At 58.3% G+C, this 24,143-nt stretch overlaps 1 protein-coding gene across 2 annotated transcripts in view; it reads right to left on the bottom strand.

Moving 5' to 3' along the window:
* The window catches only part of NPHP4 (nephrocystin 4), an 86,539-nt gene that overhangs the window by 53,975 nt on the left and 8,421 nt on the right, over nucleotides 1-24,143 (bottom strand). Inside the window, exons 3-9 of one of the 2 annotated variants that reach the window (XM_066270613.1) lie at nucleotides 22,933-23,085; nucleotides 14,578-14,750; nucleotides 13,786-13,850; nucleotides 11,484-11,639; nucleotides 5,337-5,473; nucleotides 3,242-3,423; nucleotides 2,442-2,568 (exon numbers count right to left, since the gene is read on the bottom strand). In XM_066270613.1, the coding sequence (XP_066126710.1) occupies nucleotides 2,442-2,568; nucleotides 3,242-3,423; nucleotides 5,337-5,473; nucleotides 11,484-11,639; nucleotides 13,786-13,850; nucleotides 14,578-14,750; nucleotides 22,933-23,085 (993 nt within the window). Of the gene's footprint in view, nucleotides 1-2,441; nucleotides 2,569-3,241; nucleotides 3,424-5,336; nucleotides 5,474-11,483; nucleotides 11,640-13,785; nucleotides 13,851-14,577; nucleotides 14,751-22,932; nucleotides 23,086-24,143 lie in introns of those variants that run through there. The other variant, XM_066270614.1, reaches the window with a different exon arrangement.

Below are 24,143 nucleotides of genomic sequence, written 5' to 3'. Positions count from 1 at the left end.
GAGAAGCTCCCACCTGCTTCTCCACGTCTCCCCCTCCCCTTCTCTCTCTCTCTCTCTCTCTCCCTCTCTCTCTCTCTCTCTCTCTAGTCCCCTCCTATAGCCATGGTTCAAATGGTTCAAGCAAGTTGGCCCTGGGCACTGAGGATGGCTCCATGGATTCACCTCAGGTGCTGAAATAGCTCGGTTGCCAAGCAACAGAGCATCAGCCCCAGACAAAGGTGGCTGGGTGAATTGCAGTCGAGGCACATGCAGGAGTCTGTCTCTCTGCCTCTCGGCCTCTCACTTAATAAAAAAAAAAAAAGAAGAAGAAGGAAAGAAAAAAGAAAAATACTCTGAAGAAATGTACACCCAGGCTGACTAGATATTTGAAGATAATGAGAAATTTTAGTTTTTTGAGTGAGGATGGTGCTGCAGAGATGTTAAGCCCACATCTCCTGGAGCTAAAGTGACAGGGGGTCTAAGATTTGCTCTGAAGCAACCTGGGAGGAACGGGGAAGTGGGGGCAGGGGAAATGAGGAGCACCACAATCTGACGCCCTCCCAGGTTGCCGGGGCACACACTGGGTTCCTCAGACGCTTCTCCCCACGTTGACACTGGAAATGTCCCATGGTAAAAAAGGTTTAAAAAAAATGTACGTTCCAAAATGTTTACAGTAATCAAAACAGATGCAGTTGTGACTGGACTGGAATTTGCTTCCAATGAGGCCCTTGGGGGCAGCAGGGGTGGGGAGGGAGGACAGGTCAGCACCTGTCTTGTTTTCTCCTCTGACATCCCACCCTGTGCATGACAGGGACACCTGGCCCAGCCTCGCCACCGGGCCCACACAGCATCCCTTTCCAGGTCACAGGAGGAAAGGACACCGATGACAAAGGCAACATGGAACACAACACTGCATGTTACAAGAAACAGGCACAGGCCCTGGCTGGCTAGCTCAGTGGTAGAGCATCGGCCCGGTGTGTGGAAGTCCCAGGTTCTATTCCTGATCAGCACCCATCTGCTTCTCCACTCTTCCCCCTCTCACTTCTATCTCTTCCCCTCCTGCAGCCATGGCTCAATTGGAACGAGTTAGCCCTGGGCGCTGAGGATGGCTTCATGGCCTCTGCCTCAGGTGCTAAAAAATGGCTCCAGTTGCAATGGAGCAACGCCCCAGATGGGCAGAGCATCGCCTCCTGGTGGGCGTGCCGGGTGGATCCAGTTGGGCGCATGCGGGAGTCTGTCTCTCTGCCTCCCTGCTTCTCACTTGAGAAGAATAAAAAAAGAAGAGGGACCGCCATACCCGAGAGCGGAGGAGCTATCTCTGTGAGGAGTCTGAAAATAATGACATTTCACCTGAGACATATCAGTTCCAGCAGAGACTTTATAATCGCTTGAAAACGACAATTAACATTCTGGTTGGAACGTTATCTTAATGTAAATGACGAGTGGAGAGCCGCGTGCAGCCCCACCGAGGGGCCAGGTTCTCGCCGCATGTGGCTGGCGCCCTCGCAGTCCCCCCATCCCACCGGATGACACCGGGGACACTGCACCCACACTTCCTCCCCTGGGCTCCCCCCACAGCCCCAGGCGCCCGGGCCCCTGGGGGGAGGCCTGGACCCAGCCCAGAGCGTGCCCTGCGTGGCAGGTGCGTCCATGCACTGCTGCGTTCTCCCTGCAATCCCAGTATAAAGGGAAGTAGCGTGCCATTAGAGCGATGGTGACCGTGTGTTTGGCTAGTTTGGGACACTTGCCCCTAGATCAGTACACCTGAACAGGACTCTGTGTTACAGCAACACACGGGTGGACCTCGGGGAGGCCAGCCTGCTGCTGCCAGGGCCGACGGGAAACGGAACGGCCCACATGCCCGACCGCCAACCCCTTCTCCAGCTCACCCACCCGCCGCGGAGCAAAGAGGGCGTACCCACCACCCCAGATGGGATCTCTCAGGCCTTTTCCCAATTTCTAATTGACTTGTTCCATTGACATTTGCTTTTTAAAACAGAAAAATAAATCTTGAGAATAGCATGATTTGGGTTTTCTGAAGACTCTACATGACGGAAGCACTCCATCTGTCACAGCACCCCCCCCCCAGCCCCGCGCCCTCAGGGGGACCCAGGCACAGGTGAGGTTCATTAGAGGAAACCATTCATCACTTGTGCAGACTCGAGCCTGACTGCGCCTAATATCACATGAAAAATGCAGAAAATGGCCTCATTTTTCAAAATAATCATCAGCTTGCTAATTACTAGTTAATGCTATCGTGATGCGTGGCTCCCGGATCCTATTACCGTTGGCCGCGAGCACGCTGTCAGCACGGAGCCGGGGGCAATCAGTCACCACGAGGAGCAAAGGTTTCCCAGAACCACATTCCGGACACGTTACCCAGACTGCTAACATCATCATCACGGAGAGGGGCTGGCGCCAAGCGGGGCCAACACGACACGACACGACACAGGGGGCCTTACGTTGCCGTCCACGCCCGCGGGGCCGTTCAGCACGTACTCCAGCTGGAAGACGATGGCGAACGCGGGGTGACGGACCATCTCAGGGAGGCGGAGGCGGCTCCTCAGCACGAGGGCCTGGTCTGCAGAGCTGGGGCGAGAGCACACGGCAGGCACGTCAGGCGGGGCCCACCGCCTCACGCCCCCGCCGCCCCGTGCCCCCGCCGCCCCACGCCCCCGCCGCCCCAGGCGCTGGCGCAGCAAGCCCCCCACCCGGGCAGTGCCACTCAGCTCTTCCAAGGTTGCCCCCCAGGGCCACTTCCCAAACCAGAGCCTTCTGGGTGCCTCAACAGACACTTTGCTTGAACTGTCAGAGCTAGTGCCCAGGGGATGGGGTGACACAGCCCGGTCCCCAGAGAAGTCCGCCTGCAGGACCCTCACCCACTCGGCTCTGAGCAACACGGAGCCAGCGGGAACCACCCCAGCTGCGCACGTGGCACCCCTCGGAGGTGCCCCTGGCTCTGGTCGGGAAGCACAGGCAAGACTCCTGCCGCCAGTTCTCCATTGTGGGAAAGATTAGCGAGGTACCCCCAGAGGAAAGCCCGCCAGGGTCTCCACAGACCATAAGCGGCCACAGCCAGGAGCATCTGTGATGCTCATTCCAAAACTGTCACTGCACAAAAACTGGACTCTCCAACCTCGCAACCCCAAGGTCTGCTCCCGAGGGGCACACACACCTCACGTGCGAGAACATGACTCACTCCCCTCAGACGCCCACCCGCACCTCCCTGTCCTCAGCTGGAACCCGGGGTCTGGGGAGGTACCTGGTCTTTAAAGAGGAGCCGACTCTCCTGCTGAAGCTGGCGGAGCGCACCAGGGCCACCTCCCCCTCGGGCACCAGCACCATGACCTGTGGCCTCTGCACGAAGCCCAGGCCGTTGTGCACGCCAACGCACAGACGTCGCTCCAAGATTTCCAGGGCACTGCCGTCCAGAGGGCTGGCCCCCTGCGAAGAGCACATGTCGGACAGCATTAGGCCTGAGCAGAGGGGGAAGGGTGCCCACCAGCAAAGCTCCCCGGGGAGGGGCAAGCAAAGAGCAGAGACCGTGACAGAGTCTCCAACAACCCCCCCCCCCAGGTCACAGGGCGCTGGGGGGAAAAGAGTCCCAGCAAAGGACAGACGAATCAGCCAGTCAGACCAGGCTGGCCATGGGCACCTTCTAGGCAGTCTGGGGTTCTCTCACACAGCACCCCAGCGTACCCCCTTGGATGCCTGATCGTTAAACTCTTGCCCTGAGCTTCCAAGGTCAGGCTGCCATGCTCAAGATGCACCGAACTAGCAGCCGGGACCTCGGCGCCTCGCATGGGGACTGGGGGGGGGGCAGGGGGGGCTGCCCCGCAGTGGAAGGAGGGGCTGATCGAGGCGCCGGAGGGCCGGGTCTGGCGAGGTCCACATGCAGCCTCTGCTTCCCAAGGACTCCGACAACGGGCAACCCGGGGCGGAATGGGCAGCAGGAAGAGGGAGCCGCGTCAGGCAGTAAGTCATAAACCAATAAAAATGGAATCTGCCCCAAAGTGATCACCGGATATTAAAGTGTTTCATCTTAACAAAAAATGTGCAGGCACTCTAACGAACGAGCCAGGAGAGTCCCCGGGGCCATTACTGTTTATTAAATTATGTGATCGTTGCAAAGCAATCCCGAATTTCCAAGTGTCCTTGATTGCCCATTCATCAAGCGGAAGGGACCCAAACGCAGCCTATTAGTCCCTGAGTGATGGAAACAGATGGTGGGGGTGACCGAGCACCTGCCAGTCAGACGGGAACAAAGAGACCAAGGCAGGAAAGTGCAGAACAAAGTGATTCTGTGGGAATGCGGAGTGCGTGGAGTCCAGCGAGGACACCCTAACGCCCCGGCCCTCACACACCCCGCTCGGAGCAGTGAGGGCCCAGTGGGAACCACACCGAGGGGACAGGCGCTGCCACTTCTGTCCCCCCCTCGTGGCCCTTCTGCTCAGACAGGACCACATCACGTGGAGCCACACGGTCCAGGACGGCCTTCTCACTCGCGCACGGGTGTGATTAATCACGGCTGCCTGCTCAGACACGAGCGGGTGCCCACAGACGGAAGCGCTCATGCTCACAGCCTGTAAACAGTCAAGACCGCCTGCGTGCCGACACTTTTACTCACACCAGGCGCAGTGCTGCACCACACACGCCCCATCCTCCTGGTGCAGACACTGCAGGAGGGGTCCAGGTCAACTAGGGAGCAGGGAAGGAGAGCCCGGCGGGAGGAGGAGGCCCGCAGGCAGGCAGTGGAACTGACACCAGGAGCCTGACGCTCCTGCAAGAAGAGCGTCCAGGACAGGGCGCCACGTGCTCAGAGGCCCCCAGGCACGAGGCATCGCCCACAACTACAAGGCAGGGAGGAGACGCCCCCCACGTCCAGGGTGGTCCTCACAGGCTTTCAGAGGGAGAACTGACCCCCGCACGTCCACACAGGCCAACTGACCTGGCGGGTTGGGGGTGGGGGAGGGGCTTGCACAGAAACCTGCTTGGCTGGGGTTAAATGACTGGGTGACCAGAGGGTCACCTCCTCGGAAGGAGTAGAACAGCCTCAGACTGTCCTCGGGGAATGTAGATTACTTCATGGACATCCCCAGGCACATTTGGTGGCTTCATTTATGTATTACAGGGGAGCCGGTTTAAGATACATCAAAATTAACCTCAATTGATGTCTCAGAATAACAGCACCTTCATCACCATCAAAGCTAAGACAACAGGCTATGTACTTCTTCAGCCACAAAGGAAAAAAAGACAGGTCACCGTGGCTGGACTGCCCCACCCCGGGCAGCAGGAACGGCTCAGCCCTGCCGTGGGCATCCTGCTGCTGAGGGGCCATCCCGGACGTGAGCCAATACCTCCCGGAAGTGATCGCTGATCAGGAGTTCCAGGAGCTCCCCCTCAAACTTCTCCAGGGAAGGGTACAGCGTGAAGGACACATCGTCCAAGTACCATGTGACCGGCTTCTGCAGCCGAGGCTTTCGGAGGGCATCACCTGGAACGACAAGAGAGAGAGAGAGAGAGAGGGCAGGCAGGTTACCGTGGAGACACAACCACCAGGAGCACCCGCGGGCTCACCAGCCGAGGTCCAGGCCGCGGTGGGAGGACCAGCAAGGCATCACTCGGACAGGTCAGAACCTACCTCCAGTCAAGCCCAAACGCTAAACTGGTTCAACAAATGCAACTTTCATTTCTGGTCCAAATCCTACCCTGAACCGCCCGCAGGAGCGATTTTATAACCGGCGCCCCGAGAACGCAGGTTACAGAACGCAGAGGACACCGCTCCCCTCGTCCTGGCTGCCCATCATCCCTGCCCTCCTGCCCATGAGGGACACAGCCAGGGGCGCCATTCTTCATTTTATTAGGTTCACCTTGAACCACCTGGGAGCACGCAGTCTTCCCGGGTGTGCAGAGGCAGAGACAGTCTGGCTGGCCCCGCAGGAGACAAGTCCCCACACCGACCGAGGAGCATCCCCAGACTGTGAGCCCCGTGAGGGTAGACGGAGGGACTGGGTCTGGGCACCCAGCCCAGTGCCCGGCTGAGCAGGCACATGACAGCTCTTGGTTGTATGGGGAGAGTCCCATGCACAGAGAGGCCTGGTCCGTGGCTCCGGGACAGAGACCAGCACAGGGGGGAGCAGGCACAACCCACCACTTCCCTCCTACAATCACACTGCCTGTGGGGACCTCACGTCCCCATCACAAGGAATGGAGTTCTGGTTCTGGTCCTCAGTTTCTCCCGGAGTCCTTAAGGCTATTTAAATATTTAGGCACAAGGTCTTGGCTTTAAAAAGCCAGCCCAAAGTTAAGAAAGGAAATAACGGGGCCCTGATGGGTTGGCTCAGCAGTAGAGCATCGGCCCAGCATGTGGAAGTCCTGGGTTCGATTCCTGGCCAGGGCACACAGGAGAAGCACCCATCTGCTTCTCTACCCTTCCTCCTCTCCTTTCTGTCTACCTCTCTCTTCCTCTCCCACAGCCAAGGCTCCACTGGAGCAAAGATGGCCCGGGCGCTGAGGATGGCTCTGTGGCCTCTGCCTCAGGCGCTGGAATGGCTCTGGATGTAACAGAGCGATACCCCAGAGGGGCAGAGCATCGCCCCCTGGTGGGCATGCCGGGTGGGTCCTGGTCAGGCACATGCAGGAGTCTGTCTGCCTCCCCGCTTTTCACTTTAGAAAAATACAAAAAATAAAAATAAAATAAAATAAAAAAGGAAATAACTGGTGTGAGACTTGGCGACAGTGAAACCACGGTGCCCAGAGCTCTGCGTGGTCTGGCCAGAAGCTCTGAGTTGGAGCACCTAACAGGCGGTCTGTCTTCACCTCCCGAGGTACCAAGACCCCTAGAGGTGCCCACAGCTGCCTTCTGCCCTGGTCACGCCACTCTTTGAACCTCTTCGGCCAAATGAGCAAAGCACTCCCTGGAACATTATTTATAATCAAGTGAAAACCAGGTGAAATTAGGGGAATTGGAGCTGTTTACGCACAAAAATGGGAACAGAAACTGCTGTCAGAGATCACGCAGCGATCTGAGAGGTGCCGTGATGTTGCAGGGAGAAGGGAAACATTAAGCTGCCAATTTTACTTAACAATCCGTGCGTGTCCATGGACGTGGACATCCGCAGGCAGCGTTCAGCTGTTCTGTTTGCTCTCTCATGGTCTCTGTGTGGTACCCATCCCAAAGAGGCATTAGGTTTCATGCTCCTGAGAAAGTTCATGTCTTCCTTGCATAATTTTTTTAAAAGTGTTCCAGCTGGCCCGGTGATGACCACGACCAATTAAAAAAACAGGCAGCTTTATTCACAACAACCAAAAGGCAGAGACAACCCAGGCGATGGACAATGGTCCATCACACGGTGGACTGTTAATTATTTGGCCTCAGAAAGGAAGGAAGGCCTATCAGGGCTGGGACATGGATGGACCCCAAGAACATGACGCTGAGTAAGATGGGCCGGTCACAGAAGGACAAACCCTGTACCGCCCCATTCAGATCAGGGGTTTAAAGCAATCCAATTCGGAGACAGAAGGTAGGCTGGCAGTGCCGGGGGCTGGGAGAGGGGAGGGATGGGCAGTGAGTGTTCAGATGAGGACGCTGCCCCCACAGCCAGAGACCGGACCCTGCGAGCACTGCGGGGCCGGAGCCCTCAGCAGCCCCCCCAGAGGCCCTCGCTCCCAGGGCTCAGCAATTCATGCCGCGTCCCAACAAGCCAGGGGCTGTGGTCAAGTGTCCTGTCTGCCTCTGCTGCTCCTGTGGGCATGGGGGCGGGGGGTCCAGGAGCACACTCAGGTGGCTGGGAGCCCTCCGCTTTCCACCAGAGCCCAACAGAACCCCCGTCTGTCCCTAGTACCACAAACCCACCCAGGACCTCGAGTCCACTCCAGAAAACAGGCTCTGGCTTGTGTTTCTCACTCGGCTCCAGCTCCCTCCACCTCCGGGGGCCTCCCGCGGAGCGTGTTCCGGCCCCATGGCAGGCTGGGCGGGGAGCCTTCACCCGCACGACCCGCTGGTCCCTCTTCACCCTCCACAGTCCCCCTAGGCTGATGCTGGCACCCCGGCAGAGCATGGGGCAGGGGCTGGCACTGACAGGCGGATGTGAGACCAGAGGGCAGCCCAGGAGGGCCCACCTGGAGGAGGCTGGCTCCATGGCAACAAGGGGCTTTGTGGGCCATAGCACGTGACCATGACCCAGCGGTGACACGGCTGCCACTGTCCAGGGCAGAGGGGGGGGGGGGGGGACACAGGGAGTTTCCTAATTGAAAGAAAAAGACACTATGGAATTGGCAATATTTGCCAAACTGGATGGACTCGGAGCATCTCTCTGAGAGGTTGCTCAGGAGGGAGGCCCGCCTGCCTCCCAGAGGTGGACAGAGCCACCAGGAGGACCAGAAGGGCAGCTGCTGGGTCCAGGCACTCCCAAGTTGAAGTCACCTGTCACAAGTCTGCACACAAACACGTGTGAGCCGGATGGGGGAGGAACAGACAAGGCCGGGGGCTGTGTGGATGCCGGGGTCCCAGGGTCGTATGTATGGTACCAGGCTGTCCGAGGACCCTGGGCAAAGGGTGCACAGGACAGAAAGAACCTCTCCACACTACTCACTAAAACCGCCGTGAATCACAAGAACCTCAATAAAAATTCCAATTAAAAACAGCTCAGTCTCCTCTACTGTGGCATTTTACAGATGAATAAACACCCGGCTCCCAGGACGGCACTGAAATAAAACCGAGCCCTCCACAGTTCGACAGATGCTCTGCCCGGGAGCCGGCCGGGGCCATAAAACACCGTCCAGGAAGAAACCCTTTTTCAAGAGTGAGTCACAGAAGACCCGCGGGCCGGGCAGAGCGGACAGGAGACAATATACCTGTCGGGAAGCAGCTCAGCGCCTCAGGCTGTGAGGCACGCGTTCCAGCGGGGGCTGCGTGCACAGTGTCTGCTCTGTTGGTCGCCAGGGGACGCGCTGATGAGCAGCGTCCCTCCAGTCTCCCCAGAAGAGGGGTGTGCCCCTTGCCCATGGGGAGGTGGGAAGTCGGGCTCCCCCAGCCCTCCCCACCAGAGAGCTTCGGGCTCCACTCCAGAGCTCCTAGTCATTTGCTTAAAAAACAACATAGCCAGCAGCACCTGGATGTGCCCGGAGGAACGGCTGCTCCACACTCACTCGGCTCAGGTCTCCCCTGAAAGCATGAGCTTTAAGGATAGAGAGCTGCAGTCTTGCCTCTTTAAGTCAAAACACCCCTCTGGAGTGTGGCCCCTGGACTCCACCGTCTAACCCGAGATGCTCAGAACCAGACACGGGCCGGCTGGGCGCCTGGGCTGCTCTTTCCAGCAATGACCCGGAAGCAAGAATAGGCTAACCGTCGATGTTTTCGAGTTTTACCTACAGTTCTGACACCCACTGGCAAGTCACAAAGGGGCGGCTACAGCTCAGGCCCCAAGAACGTTCTGTTTAAACACGCAGAGCCCAGGAAGAAGACGGGCGTAGCCTGGCACGGAGCAGGTGTGCGCCTCAGCACACGATCACCGGGGAGCTCACAGGGCCGCCCTGACCAGGGGGCCCAGGCCAGGGGACGGGCCACAGCCGAGGCCTCAGAGACGCAGGTTTCACGTCCTCGTCACTCAGTCCCAGCAGACAGCCACGAGGCTCTGTCCCCTCCTCTCCTGGGAGAACGCGGGTAAACCACGGAGGTAACGAGACTTCCTGGGTGGGCACAGGGGCCGTGTAAGCTTGGTAAACCATGGCGAACCCAAGCCTCAGACACACTCCTGCTCACAGTGGAATCATCATCTCTCACGTGCCATGGGACACTGGACAAATAGTGACCTCATGGTGATCATGGACCCATCCAAAACTGCACAAACAACACATTGGCATCCCAGCATGGACCAGAAGCCTGTGGCCTGGGCAGGGACAGCATCACTGCAAACCACCACACCCACGTCCGAGCGGAGCTACGGCCCATCCTTCAGGGTCCGAGCCGAACACTGAGCCCGTCACAGCCTTCCATCTCATCTGCTGAGCCCGAGGCCGGAATGCTCTTCCTGGATCAGGTAGAAGCCACCCCCCACCCCCCCACCCCCCGGCCAGGCAGGAATTCCAACAGAGCCAGCGGGGAGGAGGGCTGGTATGGGTCCCGTCTCCTCCTCCAGACTGCCAAAGAGCCTCCAGAGTGCCCAGAAAGAGCACAGGGCCCAGGTGGTGAGGCCCGTCAGCAGGCCCTGGAGCAGAGCCGAGGCCCCCCCCTACCTGCCGTGATCTCGGCTGAGAGGGGCTGACCCACCCACCACTGGAGAACCAGCTCCTCCAACACCAGGCAGGGCCCGGGCCTCTCACGCGAATCTCGGTTTCCCAGTGCAAGCGAGCCGGTGCTCCCTGAACCGTTGTGCTCAGCAGTCAGAGGTGGAGCCCCAGGATCCATGGGCAGATGAACGGATAAACAAAACACAGCCCATCCACACGGTGGAATGCTATTCGGCCTTAAAAAGGAAGGAAACCCGAACCCAAGGGTGAGCCCTGCGAACATCATGCCAAGTAAAATAAGACAGTCACCAGAGGACACACATTCATGTGACGTACCTAGAACAGCCCAGCTCATGGAGACGGAGAGAGAAGGTGGTGCCAGGGGTGGGGGCAGGGGTGGGGGCGGGGTGGGGACTGAGTGCTTAATGGGTCCAAGGTTTAGTCTGAGGAAGATGAAGATGTTCTGGAGATGACAGTTTGAGGTCATACAACAACGTGAACCCACTCGATGCCAGGGAGCCATAAACTTAAAAACATGGTTAATTAGGCCCTGGTTGGTTGGCTCAGGGGTAGAGCGTCGGCCTAGAATGTGGATGTCCCGGGTTCGATTTCCGGCCAGGGCACACAGGAGAAGCGCCCATCTGCTTCTCCACCCCTCCCCCTCTCCTTTCTCTCTATCTCTCTCTTCCCCTCCCGCAGCCAAGGCTCCACTGGAGCAAGGATGGCCTGGGCGCTGGGGATGGCTCTGTGGCCTCTGCCTCAGGTACTAGAATGGCTCTGGTCGCAACAGAGCAACGCCCCAGATGGGCCGAGCATCACCCCCTGGTGGGCGTGCTGGGTGGATCCCGGTCGAGCGCATGCGGGAGTTTGTCTGCCTCCCTGCTTCTCACTTTGGAAAAATACAACAAAACAAAACAAAACATAGTTAATGAAGGCAGTCAATTTTATATCTATTTACCACAATGAAAAAACAACAGCAATCCAGCCACAGATGTGGAGGTCCAGTTGGGTGACACGCAGCGACCGTGTTTTGCCGGCCACAGCCATGAAGACATGGACTCCTTTTCTCATGAAAACACTTCCGAGGAAGGCAGGCAGCGAGAGGGACGGGGCTGTTCAGGACGGCGGCGACTCTGCCCCCCCCACTGCTCCCCCACTGGCTGGCCACCGAGAGGTGCTGGCCACAGCCAGCCGGCCACAGGCACACAGGCAGAGCCCGATTCCTGTGAGGCTGACCGCGAGCTAACACGTGGAAAGGAGAGGGCGGCCCTTACCCGTGTCCCCGTGAGCTGGAAGGACGCCGGGAACATGCTGCAGACCGGACACCAGCAGGTTCTCGGGCAGGAGGTGGAGGGCGGGCTCCAGGGCGGGGTGCGGCCGCAGGGTGTAGTGCAGGCCGCAGCCCTCCACCAGGGTCAGGTGCTTGTTCTCTGCGGAAAAACACAGCTCGGTGAGAGCGGGGACCAGAGGCACCCGGGTTGCATCGGCAGAGGAAACGTGAACACCACAAACAGGAAACATTGTTTTTGAGGGAAACAGGGGAATTGCTCTGTAAGTTCAGCCCAAAAGTAAAAGAAAAATCGATCCCTAGAAACCCTCTGGTAAATCTGCACCGAAAGAGATGCTTGTTTTTAACGCAACATAACAAAATCCCTCTGGCTCTGGCCTTCCCTGGGGCGGGTCAAGGGCATCACGTGGCTGGGGGCCTCCCTTCACTCTCAGCACCAGCGTCCATGGAGCCCCCCAAGCTGCAAGCCTGGGCACTGAGGACAGGGCCACCGGGACAGAGCTCCGACCTCAAGGACAAGCCATGCTTCTGGGATGAGGGCCAAAACGCAGCCTCGATCTCCATAACACATGGAGAAGGGGGCCCACACCCCAAGCGAGGTTCAGACAAGGCCCCAGGACAGCGGGGGCAGGGAAGGTGCTGGAGGCAGGAGGGCTGGGGGAGCTCAGACCCAGCCTGCTGGGGAGTAGAGGGCACGGCCGTCCAGAGGGTCGGGGTGCAGAAGGGGCACGCCTGGGATCACAGGGCCTTGGGGTTCAGAGGGACCACATGGGCTCCACTCACTCTAAAACCTTAAATGCCGCGGAAGGCGGTCTCCCACAACCCCTGGGAAGGGTGCAGAAAGAACTACCACAGCACCGCGACCGTGCATCCTGGTGGGGCTTGTCCTGCAGAACACTGGCGTCTGCGAGGGCTGCCGCCCAGGGCAGCACAGCCTCGGCCCAGCTCTTCCAGTGCGCTCACATGCAGCCTGCGAGACCAAGCCCATCACCACAGCAACCCCGCAGCTGAGAGGACAAGGGGTCGCTGACATGCAGCAACCTTCGAGACAGTTGTGCCAGGGAGAGCTAGGTCCAGGGCCACGCGCAAGAGGGGAGCAGAAATAAGCCTGGGGGCGTGCGCACTGGCTGCTGTGTCCATCAGAAGTCCCTGAAGGAACCACAGAACCCTGAGAGAGGCCACTGGGTGCAGGCGAAGGGCGGGAGGGCAGGGGCGTGGACAGGAGACCGCACTCTGAACCTGTCTGTGCTTCTCTGCCTTCTCAGTCCAGAACTGTGTGAATGGACCACCCATTCAAGGAAACAGCCATAAACTTCTAGGTCCGCCGGCGGCCCAGGGCTGTGCCCCGGCTCTGTGCACGGCTCCCACGCAGACCTCCCCACCGCGCCCCAGCACTACAGATGGCACGCCAACGCGGCGTGTACTTTTTCTGAAAAGGTCCCGATTCTAAAGATCCTCCAGGAGAGAAAACGCTGGCAAATTATTAAATTCAATTAAGAAATAATCTAAAAGCCAATCTTAATCAATAAATATTAAGTTTCTCACTGACTGTTTCAAAATCCAGCAGGGAGAGGAGAGGAGGGGGCCGGTATGACCCTTCCACATGGTTCCGGGCAAACACAGATCCCGTCACGGGATCTAGGCAGCACCGCGAGGGACAGAAAGTCACCTCCCAAACAGACCCGCCTGCAACCGCATGGCCTGTCCACACTGGCACCGCAGTGGGCACAGACCTCCACCCGGCCTCCACTGATGCCCCTCCGGCCATCCTCCACGTGGCCGCAGCCAGAGGGGGCTGCACGGCCCTCCCAGCTGGCGCCCCACAGACTGGCCCCACAGCCACTGGGCCCTGTAGAAGACAGGAGCCCGGTGCTTCCAGTGTGGCCGACGTCCCCACAGGTGGCCTTCAGTCAGGCACAGCGAGGGCCTGGCTGTGCTGGAGATTACCAACGGGCTCACAGTTGGTGGCTTCCAGTGACGGCCGGTGGCCACTGATGAACAGCAACTACTCTGTCTGGGGACAAAGCTATTACCCTGGAGGCAAGAAGACCCACAGTCCTCCCACCAAGTGGCCCCCAGGCGGCCACACCTGTCCCATGGTCACCCTCACAAAGCAATGCCCTCCTGGAGGGCCCATCAGAAACCCAAGCTCACAATGCACTTTGCCCAAGTCTGTTATTCAACAAGTAAGCTGAGCTGGTAACGGTCCACACTGAGGAAGCTCCCAGGACAGACCCCGAGTGGACAGTGCACAGGCAGCTGGAAGGACGCCGGGCATGGTCTCTTACGCTCTATGGGGTCCTGCAGCAGCGGGTGCAGCAGGGCTCTGGGGGTGCCGTGATACAGTCGCAACCTGCAAAACAAGAGCCACGAGACGCACGTCAGCACGTGCTCTGCTTCAGTCTCAGCCTGGCTGCTCTTCCTGACGGAGCCTATGGGTGCCGGCCACTATTGTACCCCCTGGACCACAGCCAACGCCACATGACCATACCCTCGCAGACAATGCAGACCCGGGCGGCACCAGCTCCTGCACTCAGCGCCCGGCCCCACACTCCAGGCACACGTGCAGCACCGTCTGCACACAGCCCGAGAACCAGGGGCCCGGGAAGCAACAGCAGGTAGACCTACACGGCTGAAATGCCCCAGGAAAGACAAGGACGGCCCTGTCTCCACAGCGGTCTGTCCAGACCAGTGGTTCTCAGCCAGGGGCGATTCTGTCCCTGCAGACATTGCTGGCTGTAGCCACGGGGAGATGCCACTGGCATCTAGTGGGTGAAGGCCAGATATTCTGCTGGACATCCTACATGTACCAGATGGCCCCCAGAACAAAGACCTATCCAGCCCAAAACATCAGGGGCGCCGAGGCTAAGAAGGCCTGACCTAGGGCAACACTGTGGCTTCAACAGGCTGACATGATTACAAAGCAAAAGCACCTCCCCACCGTATACTGTTACGAACCCACAGCATAATAAGCCCACAAGCATAAGGTTTTCTCTTAATATTATGGCCAAACACCCAGCAGTTTAATCAGCACAGAAAAACGCAGGAGGAGCCCGAGGACGGAGAATGCACGCGGGTACCGTCTGTCCGGGGAGGCGGAAGTGGGAGAGTCCGGTCTGCTGCCAAAGAGCCGAAGAATCCCAAACCCACAGGACACCGTCTGGAGGGTCCCGTCCCGCTTCCGGCCTTCGGCGACCACTTCCACCACTGCCACGATGCCGGGGTGCTTCAGGGACGTGTGAAAATACAAGGGCTGCAAGACAGGAGGGAAGCTGGATGTGGGGCTGGACGTCGCCACCTGCAGAGCAGGACTCAGAGGGGGCGCAGCCCAGCTCCCCGGTCACCCCCACCCATGGGCCGTTGCACACGGCTGCGTGGGGGACCGTGTCCCTCCCAAGGTGCCAGAGCAGACAACAGGCACAATGCAGGGACTCCCTCCAAGTGATAGCCTCTCACCCCAGAGCACCGAACACCCAGGAACTCAGACTACTCGCCTTTTCTCTGGGGACTTTCCATCCACAAACAATGCCAACAGACCTCAGGCCTGTCGAGAAGAAGGAGGCTTGGGGGCCCTGCTCCCCTCACCCCAGGCTGGACCCCAGCCGTACTGGATAAAGACAGAGCACGCCCCCGCAAGCACCTCTGCTGAGCCGTTTTCACAGGACACTCGCCGTACAAGACTTCAATCTCAACCTGCTGACATTTAACGCTAAGCCCTGTTTTATGTGGAACTATTACAAAGTTGTGTCTGAGCTGATTTTAATTAAGCAGGCTCCGTAGATTTCTTGAGGTACTATGCCCTTATCCCCAGTCCAGAGCCCAACTGACGCCTTTTTATGACAAAAGTCAGGTTGAGGTCATTTTCTTACAAGGTTGTTTGGGACCCAAGCCAAGCAGATGATATTCAAATCACTCTAAAAAGGTTTTCCGCAGGTAGCCTTTCCGTTCCTTGCCGTGCGAACAGCGGCAGTCCTCAAGGCCTGCCACCCTGACCCCCCAGGGCACAGAGAGTGAATAAGGGGGAGCTGGACCCGCTGTCCACTCCCAGCAAGTGAAGGCGCCTGCACACTGCTTCTGGGGCTGTTTTCCTTTTTCCTATTTCATAAAACCCAAATGCAGTTGTTTTTATTTAAAACTAACAGACATCATAGACACAGAAGATAGAGACGGAGGTTTGCGAATCAACAGGCAGCAAGCGTCACAGCAGCTCAGCTGTGGCTCTGGGCTCAGAGTGTCCCCAAACCCAGCGTCCGTGCTGGGGTCACCGGCTGAGCACAAAGACCACCCCCGCCAAGGCAGGGCTGGGCGGGGCTCGGTAAATGATCTGAACTAGGACTAATCCCCCGTGAGCAAGTCCTTTCCACGGTGTCACCCAGGAAACGTTTACTGTAATCACAGACTGTCAGCCCAGGATAACAGAGAGACACATTAAAACATCAGCCATGAGATATAAATCGTTATTCTATTATCTTTTATTGCAAAATGATGAAATAATGACCGCATACAGCTGACAGGTGGTTGGAGCGAGGGAGAATTATGTCCCTGTTTCCGAGACTCAAGAACTGGTTTAAAAGCCCCACTGTGCAGTCGACTTTGTCATTACCTCACCTCTCATGTTCACACCTGCGCATGCCGCGTTTATGGACACCACGGCCCCCACTCCTGTCAGCGCTGAAACAGACACTTTAGACTCTGATGCGAAGCCACAGTGACCCCGCAGCCAAGGGTCATCTTGAAAGCGAGCTGCCCGCAGCAGTGGGGCTCAAGTCCAGGGACGTGGCCCGTGCCTCTCCCTTCCGCTTGGCACCAAAACAGGATTCTGAGATGAGACAAGCGGAGCAGAGACCTAGCGGTTGTCTGCAGAACGCCGCTCTGGGCGGACGTCAGCCCCTGGAAGTGCGGCGTGTGGAAAGAAGACACGAGGTCGCTGGGTGTTATGTTAGCACATCACCCTGATCCGTAAGGGCAGATGCTCTTTTCCCAGTGTCATTGCTGACCCTCCAGGCTGGGAACGGCACCGTGCGAGAGAATGCTGAGGATCCTGGGAAAAGCGACCCAGCCCTCAGGAGGGTCCAAGTTCAGAGGGAAAGGCTAGGCCAGGCCGGTACCAAATGCAAGCCCTGCTCAGGACTCTCAGAGGCTCTGTGGAGGGAAAAGCCGCCTGGGGCTGAAAGCAGCACAACGCCGCAGCAGCTGCACCCCGTGGATGCCCAGGCACCCTCAGGAGACTCGCCTGATGCCCAGGCCCTGTGCCCGCCCTACAGCACACGCCGGGCGGGGCCAGAAACCCCAACAGCGCTCAGCAGAGTGACAGCTGCAAACAAGGCCCTCAGTCCAAGGACAAGTCGTCAATGCCACAGGGCAGGCCTTGAGAAGCCAATCCTGTCCGTCAACTGAAATCGCACAATTGTAAGTCCGAGTCAAGCCTACCAAGTCACCCGCAGGAGAAGCCCCACAAGGAGAGTGAGGCTTCCACCCGCCTGTGTCACATCTCGCTCATCACATGGGACAGGCCTCTGCCCTGATGGGGTGAACAGATCAATAAATCACCAGAGGCTCCTGTCTCCCTGCCTTCATTGTCAAAGGTGAGCACACCACTCTGCCTCAGGGCCAAGTTTCCATTTTTCACCAAAGTTGGGCCTCTGATAATGTGCCATCGTGGAGGGGCTGCAGCCACGAATTCCCAACTGCACACCACCAGCCCACCCCGTGACCCACAGTCCTCAGTCCCGAGCAAAGGACAAGGCCGGGCAACCAGGCCAGGGAGAGGGGACCAGACCACAAGCTGGTCTGTCCACAAGCCTCCAACTGACCATCTGCAGGAGGGCCGGTAACTCACAAGCACTTCCTGCCACTTCCCTCTGCCCGCTCTTCTCCAAGTGGCTCACAGGGGCTCCAGGACACAGCCTGTCCCGAGGCAGAACGCCCCGAGCACAGTGCACCCCAGTCAGCCCCGCTCTCCTCCGGGGATGCAGGTCTCCCACTCCAAAGTGAAGAGCACCCACACATCTGGGTGGAGCGCAGCCGGCTCCACACCAAACAACGCAGCCATGGAGACATCCCAAACCTGTGGAACCACCTGCAGAACCACCAGGCCCAGAATGTCCATGCCCTAAGGGTGATGACCTGTCTAGAATGACCATGTGACTTGAACACCTCATCCACCTGTACATCCAGCTCCAAGGCAGAGCTGGGCCACCAGCCAAGACCCAGCCCATGTCACTAAGGAAAGCCCACTGGGGCCTGGCCAGGAAGAGGAGACCACTCCGTACCCACAGGGCCCCATGAGCTCCCTACTGGGCAGGAGGAGACCACTCCGTACCCACAGGGCCCCGTGAGCTCCCTGCTGGGCAGGAGCAAACCACTCCGTACCCACAGGGCCCCGTGAGCGCCCCGCTGGGCAGGAGGAGACCACTCCATACCCACAGGGCCCCGTGAGCGCCCCGCTGGGCAGGAGGAGACCACTCCGTACCCACAGGGCCCCGTGAGCGCCCCGCTGAGCAGGAGGAGACCACTCCGTACCCACAGGGCCCCGTGAGCGCCCTGATGAGCAGGAGGAGACCACTCCGTACCCACAGGACTCTGTGAGTGCCCTGATGAGCAGGAGTAGACCACTCCGTACCCACAGGACCCCGTGAGCACCCCGCTGGGCAGGAGTAGACCACTCTGTACCCACAGGACCCCGTGAGCGCCCCGCTGGGCAGGAGTAGACCACTCCGTACCCACAGGACCCCGTGAGTGCCCTTCTGAGCAGGAGGAGACCACTCCGTACCCACAGGACCCCGTGAGTGCCCTTCTGAGCAGGAGGAGACCACTCCGTACCCACAGGACCCCGTGAGTGCCCTTCTGAGCAGGAGGAGACCACTCCGTACCCACAGGACCCTGTGAGCGCCCCGCTGGACAGGAGCAGATCACTCCGTACCCACAGGGCCCCATGAGCATGTTACATCCCTGCTGCACGGGTGGCAAGTTCAGAGCCAGGAGGTCAAGTGCGCAGCCCAAAAGCCCAGAATAGAGCAGCCCGATGGGGCTCCAGTCAACATGGCCCTCTTACAGCAAACCCTACAACAAAGGCCAGCGCTGGCCCTGCACCGCTGGAGAATAACTCCTGGCTGACTCAGAAAAGTAAGTGAGCGAACCAGCTACAACCTGCAGGCAAACCTCCCCCATCACTGGTGTGAGCACACGACACAAGCCGACAGATTCACACCCTGGCACGGCCCCTGAGGTCGACAGTTAAATCCCCACACAACTAAGTCCCCACACCAGACGCATCCTGGAGAGACATCGTTTCTCCTAGAACCATCTGTCACCCCGCTTCCTGGCTCGAATTCGCCCGGGGGTGGCTGCTCTCGAGCCCAAGAGGAGAGGGGCTGTCCTCAAGGGGACAAGACAGTCACGCTCGCTCTCTCTGGGAGACGCTCTCCCAGAAACAAGCTGGTTTCCTGCCTTTCCCGTGCTGTACCAAGGGCAGCACCAGGATCACGACAGGCCAGGTGGGCCCATGGGGTGGGGGGGACTGCTCCAGTCATCTGAGAGACTCCCTGGAGTCCCATGGGGTGGCCCTGACACTCCCTGCAGCCCCGTTTCCAAGGGGAAGTGACATCGCTCTCACTGACAAGGAAGAACATTCTAGTCATGTCTCATTGGTGGGGGCCATGGGAAGGGGAAGCAGCCCAGTTACCTGTGTCCCAAGGATGGCAGCTGACTGCCTGTTACCTTGGCAACACCTGGGCGGATGTGGGCTCAGGGAGGGGGCCCTGGGCCGAGTCTCGGCTGTCTGCGCAGAGCCCCTAGGATTCCTGTCCCATTGCCCCCAAAGAAAACAGGAAAGATGAGCCTGTCACCGACAGGCTGAGCGTGGTTAGCTCAGGAAGGAATTTACAGGAGAATTATGTTCATCTCAGGAAGAAAATGTAAAAACTGCACGGTACTTTGTCCTCCAAGATTAGTTTTTAAAAGACAACTTTTGGGAGGCTGAGTGAATTATAAGCCGTCTCGGCGGGAGCGAAGGGCAGTCCCCTCCACGAGGGGCGGTCTCGAAGGAGAGCCCACGGCCAGCTGAGCTGAGAGAGGGGCCCGGGCTGATCGCTGGGCTCCGCCAGCAGATCCCGGCCCCAGAAAAGCACCCAGCTCGGGGTCAAGGCCAGACTTCCTTTTGCAAAGTCTTTTTCTGCAGAGTGATTCAACAGCACCTTCTTCCAGGGCTCCGTCTTACACCAGCAGCACAATCCAACCAGGGCATTCAGGACGACTTACTAACCTACACTTGGCAGGAGAGCTACACCGAGTCCCAACGTGGCCCCTGATACAGGCGGCCGGCGACCCCAGGTCAGACACCCTTGCTGATCGGCAAAGCCAGAAATACACAGGCAGTTGGTGAAGTCAGACTGAGGCCTCCAACAAATACCTCCATCCCCTCTGAAAAGGTCTAACTGTATTTGTCTCTATTCCCATTGGGGGGCAGGCGGAGCAACCCCAGCACGATGCAGCCACGTGACCAGCCCCCGGTCCCCAGGGACAGCCCCACACAGTGCCGATGTGCACGTACACATGGGGGCACACGCACACACATGCACATGCACACACCACAGGAGGACGTCTCTGGAGCTCACTGAGCTTGAACAAAACCTGCTTTGCTATCTTCTGAACGGCAAGGACCGAGAGCAGGGGCTGGGCGTGGAGGCTGCCGCTTGGCAGTGGCAGCCGGACTCATTCCCGGGGCAACAGTGGCCTCTGCTGCCCACCGAGGGCGCCGCAGCTGGAGAAGCGCTTCCCTGGGCCCTGCCGCTCGGGCATCGCCTCCGGACCAGGAACACTCTGCTGACCCACGTTCCCAGCTGTGTGCTCCACCCCAGCAACAACAAGACTAAGAGTGCAGATGTTTCCAGAAGCATAAGGACTGCGGTCCTCTCTAACCCCCCATCCCGTCCTCACGCCCAGCGCAGTGGGGACACAAGGGGAAAATGGCGGGGGCTGAGCTGGAGCAGACTCGGAGCCCAGACTCAGAACCTGGGGCCGAATCTCGGTTTCCCCAACTGGGAGCCGAGCTGCGAGCTGGGGCCCTGCACGCAGCTCCCGGGCGCAATGACACCTGACGCCTCCCCAACCTGAGTGGCAGAAGCAGTGCAGGGGGAGACACACCACCCAGGAGGCGCGCTGACAGTGCCTTCAGCTCCGGAGGGTTCCCGCAGCCGGGCGCATCAGGGCAGGCGGCGGGCCGCCACACGCACCTCCTCTCAGGCTGTGGCTGCGCTGCGATGGACAGCCCCACCCCTCTGAGTGGGACACAGAGCGGGGACTCAGCTCGGGTCCTCAGTGACTGCAAAGCACCCTTGTGTGACTTCAGACCACAGCCCCGTCCCGCCACGCAGAGCAGCACTCTTTCACAAGGACACACAGGGTTAGAAGTCCCCGGGACAGTCCCTGCGGTCAAAGCATGGAGCCGGCCTCCCCAGGTCCACCTGCTTGCGTAAACACGGCCTCATGACCTGCTAGGTTACTCTTTAAGGAGGCAACATAATACTGACCTCCAGAGGAGGATGCTAAGGACAAGAGGACATAAATGTGCTTGTGAGCCAAAGCTTGGCCTGTGGAACTCCCAGGAGAGCATGGCTATGTCACTACCAGGTTCATGGGTCACTGACTGTCACAATACTGGGCTTCCTTGGGCCTCAGCATGACATTGCTGGCCCTGAAAGTCCCAGAAGGCCCCCTGAGGTGGCGGAGGCTGAGCCCTGGCCAGGTCACCAGCACCATCAGGGCCACCACCGCTGATGACACACCTTTTCCTGTCCCAGGCATGAGTGCGGGTGCCGTGTGCTGTGCAGGGACAGCGCTGAGGAGCTGCCCACAGTCGCACACGAGGTTTACAGCACAAATCTCTCTCTCTGGCACAGCCGGCTGGAGAGACCTGTAAGAGGTGTTTGCACAAGCTGTTTGACAATCTGACTATCAGGCACACTTTTCATCCCCAGGACACACTTTATCACGGTTTTATGTCACCTTCCTAACCTCTGCATTATCTCCGTCTCCTGCCATGTTAAGTTAGGGTGCCTGTCAGCATCAACACCCCCAACCCCGGCCACAGGGCCCTAAGTCTGTGAGGCTCAGTGTGTGCCCAGCCAGCCCCTCCCCCCCGCACCACAACCTCATGGCTAGGCCAGAACAGTCCCCAGTAGAAAAAGGGCACCTCAGGCTGTGGTTACACAGTGAGGTCTCCAAGCACGGCTAGGCCCACTGCCGCCTTCATTAGTCACTGTACCAACTGTCACAACAGCGGGCTTCCGTGGGCCTCGCTGCACACACGAGAAAGATCAGCCAACACAGCACAGCCCTCTCAACCCCGGCGACCGTGCCCGCAGGACTCAAACCACAGATCCGCTGTGTCAGGAAGCCCACCGCACCCTGGTTTCTGGGCTCCCCCCACATGCCCGCCGCCCGCTCGCCCCACTCCCATAGGCCTGGCTCAGACAGCATCTCCGCACAGGGGCCCTCTGCAGCACCTTCTCCCGCCCTTGTCCTGCTGAGAAGTTATCCTCACCTACAATTGCCCTGTTATCTGCTTTGGAGTGCCACCCCCCACAGACCACAAGTCCAGCCAGTGAGCACCACTCCCGTCCCATCCACCATCCGCACAAGCCCTAGACAAACACAGTGGACGTGGTGCTGCCGAGTTGGGACAGAACACAGCCATCCACAGGGCAGCCGGACATGGCGCCATGCGGGCCAGTCACACTGTCCACCAGTCTCAAGCTAACTGCTCCGTCTGGAGGCAGGAGGCATGGGTCAAGTCCACGCTCTGCCACCCGCTACCTGGACAGGTCACTTTATGTCTAAGTATCAATTTGCTCATCTTAAAAGCGAGATGCCTGCCAGCCGAAGGCACTGGTGGACGTAAAGCCCAGAGCAAGGGCCCAAGTGGGCAGAAGGCTACCATACGTCCAAGCCCAGGGCTCAGCCCCCGGTTCTCACTGCCAGGCCAAAAGAAGGTTGTGCCAAGCTGTGCACAAGGCTACCTCTTGCAAACAACCGGGCTCAGAGATACCCAGGAAATCAGATCTACCTGAGTTTAAAACTGCTCCACTGTGGGCAGAAAGGGGCACGGGGGGCAGGGCACAGGAAGAAAAACAGGTGACTGAATGAGAGCAATAATTCCTTTGTTCCAAGCACCCCAAGCTTCCTTGAAGGTGACAAGTCCCCACGTGCCCCCAGCCTGCGGTCCACGCGGAGCAGCGCACTCTCCTCCGTTTAGGACTCTTGGCCACCACACAGGTTGTTTGGACACAAGTGCCCGCCTCAAGCCCAGAGTTGCGATGCCAGGTCTGTGGCTTGGTCATACTGCTCTAGGGTCTGAGGTGTACTGCTTGTGACCCCAGGTCTGATGAACCCCCACACACACCCACCCCAGGGCCCTGCCACCCACTGCCCACCACCTCGTTAAAGACGATCCTGGACGGCTCCCTCACGAGCAGCTCCACGGGCCTCGCTGTGGTCTTCCATGTCCTCCCAAAGAAGTGTCGGTAGGTGACATCAAACAGGGACACACGGAGATGGCACCCCACCTCCGACAGCACCTCCAGCACTCCCTAGGAGACAGAAGGGGTCAGACCTGGAGGGTTCTCAATGTCACAAGCCATCCCACAGAGGCTCATGGCCAACCTGGCAAAACTGCCTGGGCGGTGTCCGTCCCCTGCTCTCAGTCTCAAGTTCCTTTCCAGGAACCACCTCTCAGAACACAAGCCCCTGGGCACAAACATGGACTGAGGCTCCGAGAGCCAAGGAGACACAATAGCCAGGGGCTGCAGGGACAAAGGCATCCGACACCATGTGCAGCCAAGAGAGAAAAGTCCAGGTGACATCAAGTGAGACCCTGGATCAAGCCACACCTGAAGCTCACCACTACGGGTTTGTTATGTATTAATAAATTACCTCTAGCTCAAGCTGTTTTGAATGGGTTTTTTTTTTTTTTAATCATGAACAATCAAATGAATCCTTCCTGGTATCACCACAAACTCTAAATCCCCAACTTGAGAACATGATCTCTTGAGATGGTAATTAGCAAAGCAAAAGGAGATCTCTGAGGACTGAGACATCACAGCTACAAATACAGACAAAGCGACCAGACTACAGAGACATGTTCTTTCCTAGAGCCACACACACCTGCAGTGAGCTTCCACTTTGGCCTAAATCCTGCTACTGGGGCAACTGGCAATGATTTATCGGCTCGTAAGCTCTTCACAGTAGCCCGGTTCTCTTTGTACCACCTGTAGGCTTTGTAGTGATGCTTCCTAATATGGTCGGTCTTCTGTTTTCTCTTTTCTCGTGCGCAGTCTCGCTGGGGGGGGGGGGGATCAAGATTTTTCATCTTTTCAAAAAATTCGATTCTAGCTTTGCTGATTTTCCATATTACTTGCCCTTCACTCATGTCTGCTCATATACTTACTACTTCCTTCATCTAATTTCTAGGGCTTTCATTCGTTCTTTTTATCTAGATTCTAAAAAGACCTGAGGTCCATTGACTTCATACCTTTTTTCTTTTCAGTGAGCATCGCAGAAAGCTACACGTCTCCCACAAAGGACTGCATTAGCTGCACCCCACGGAGCTCAGCATGTTCTTCCATTACTTGGTTCAAATCATAATTTC

Source organism: Saccopteryx bilineata, chromosome 3, assembly GCF_036850765.1.
Source record: "Saccopteryx bilineata isolate mSacBil1 chromosome 3, mSacBil1_pri_phased_curated, whole genome shotgun sequence".
Lineage (NCBI taxonomy): Eukaryota > Metazoa > Chordata > Mammalia > Chiroptera > Emballonuridae > Saccopteryx > Saccopteryx bilineata.
The sequence above is the reverse complement of the archived record's forward strand: the minus strand, read 5'-3'. Positions and strand labels throughout refer to the sequence as shown.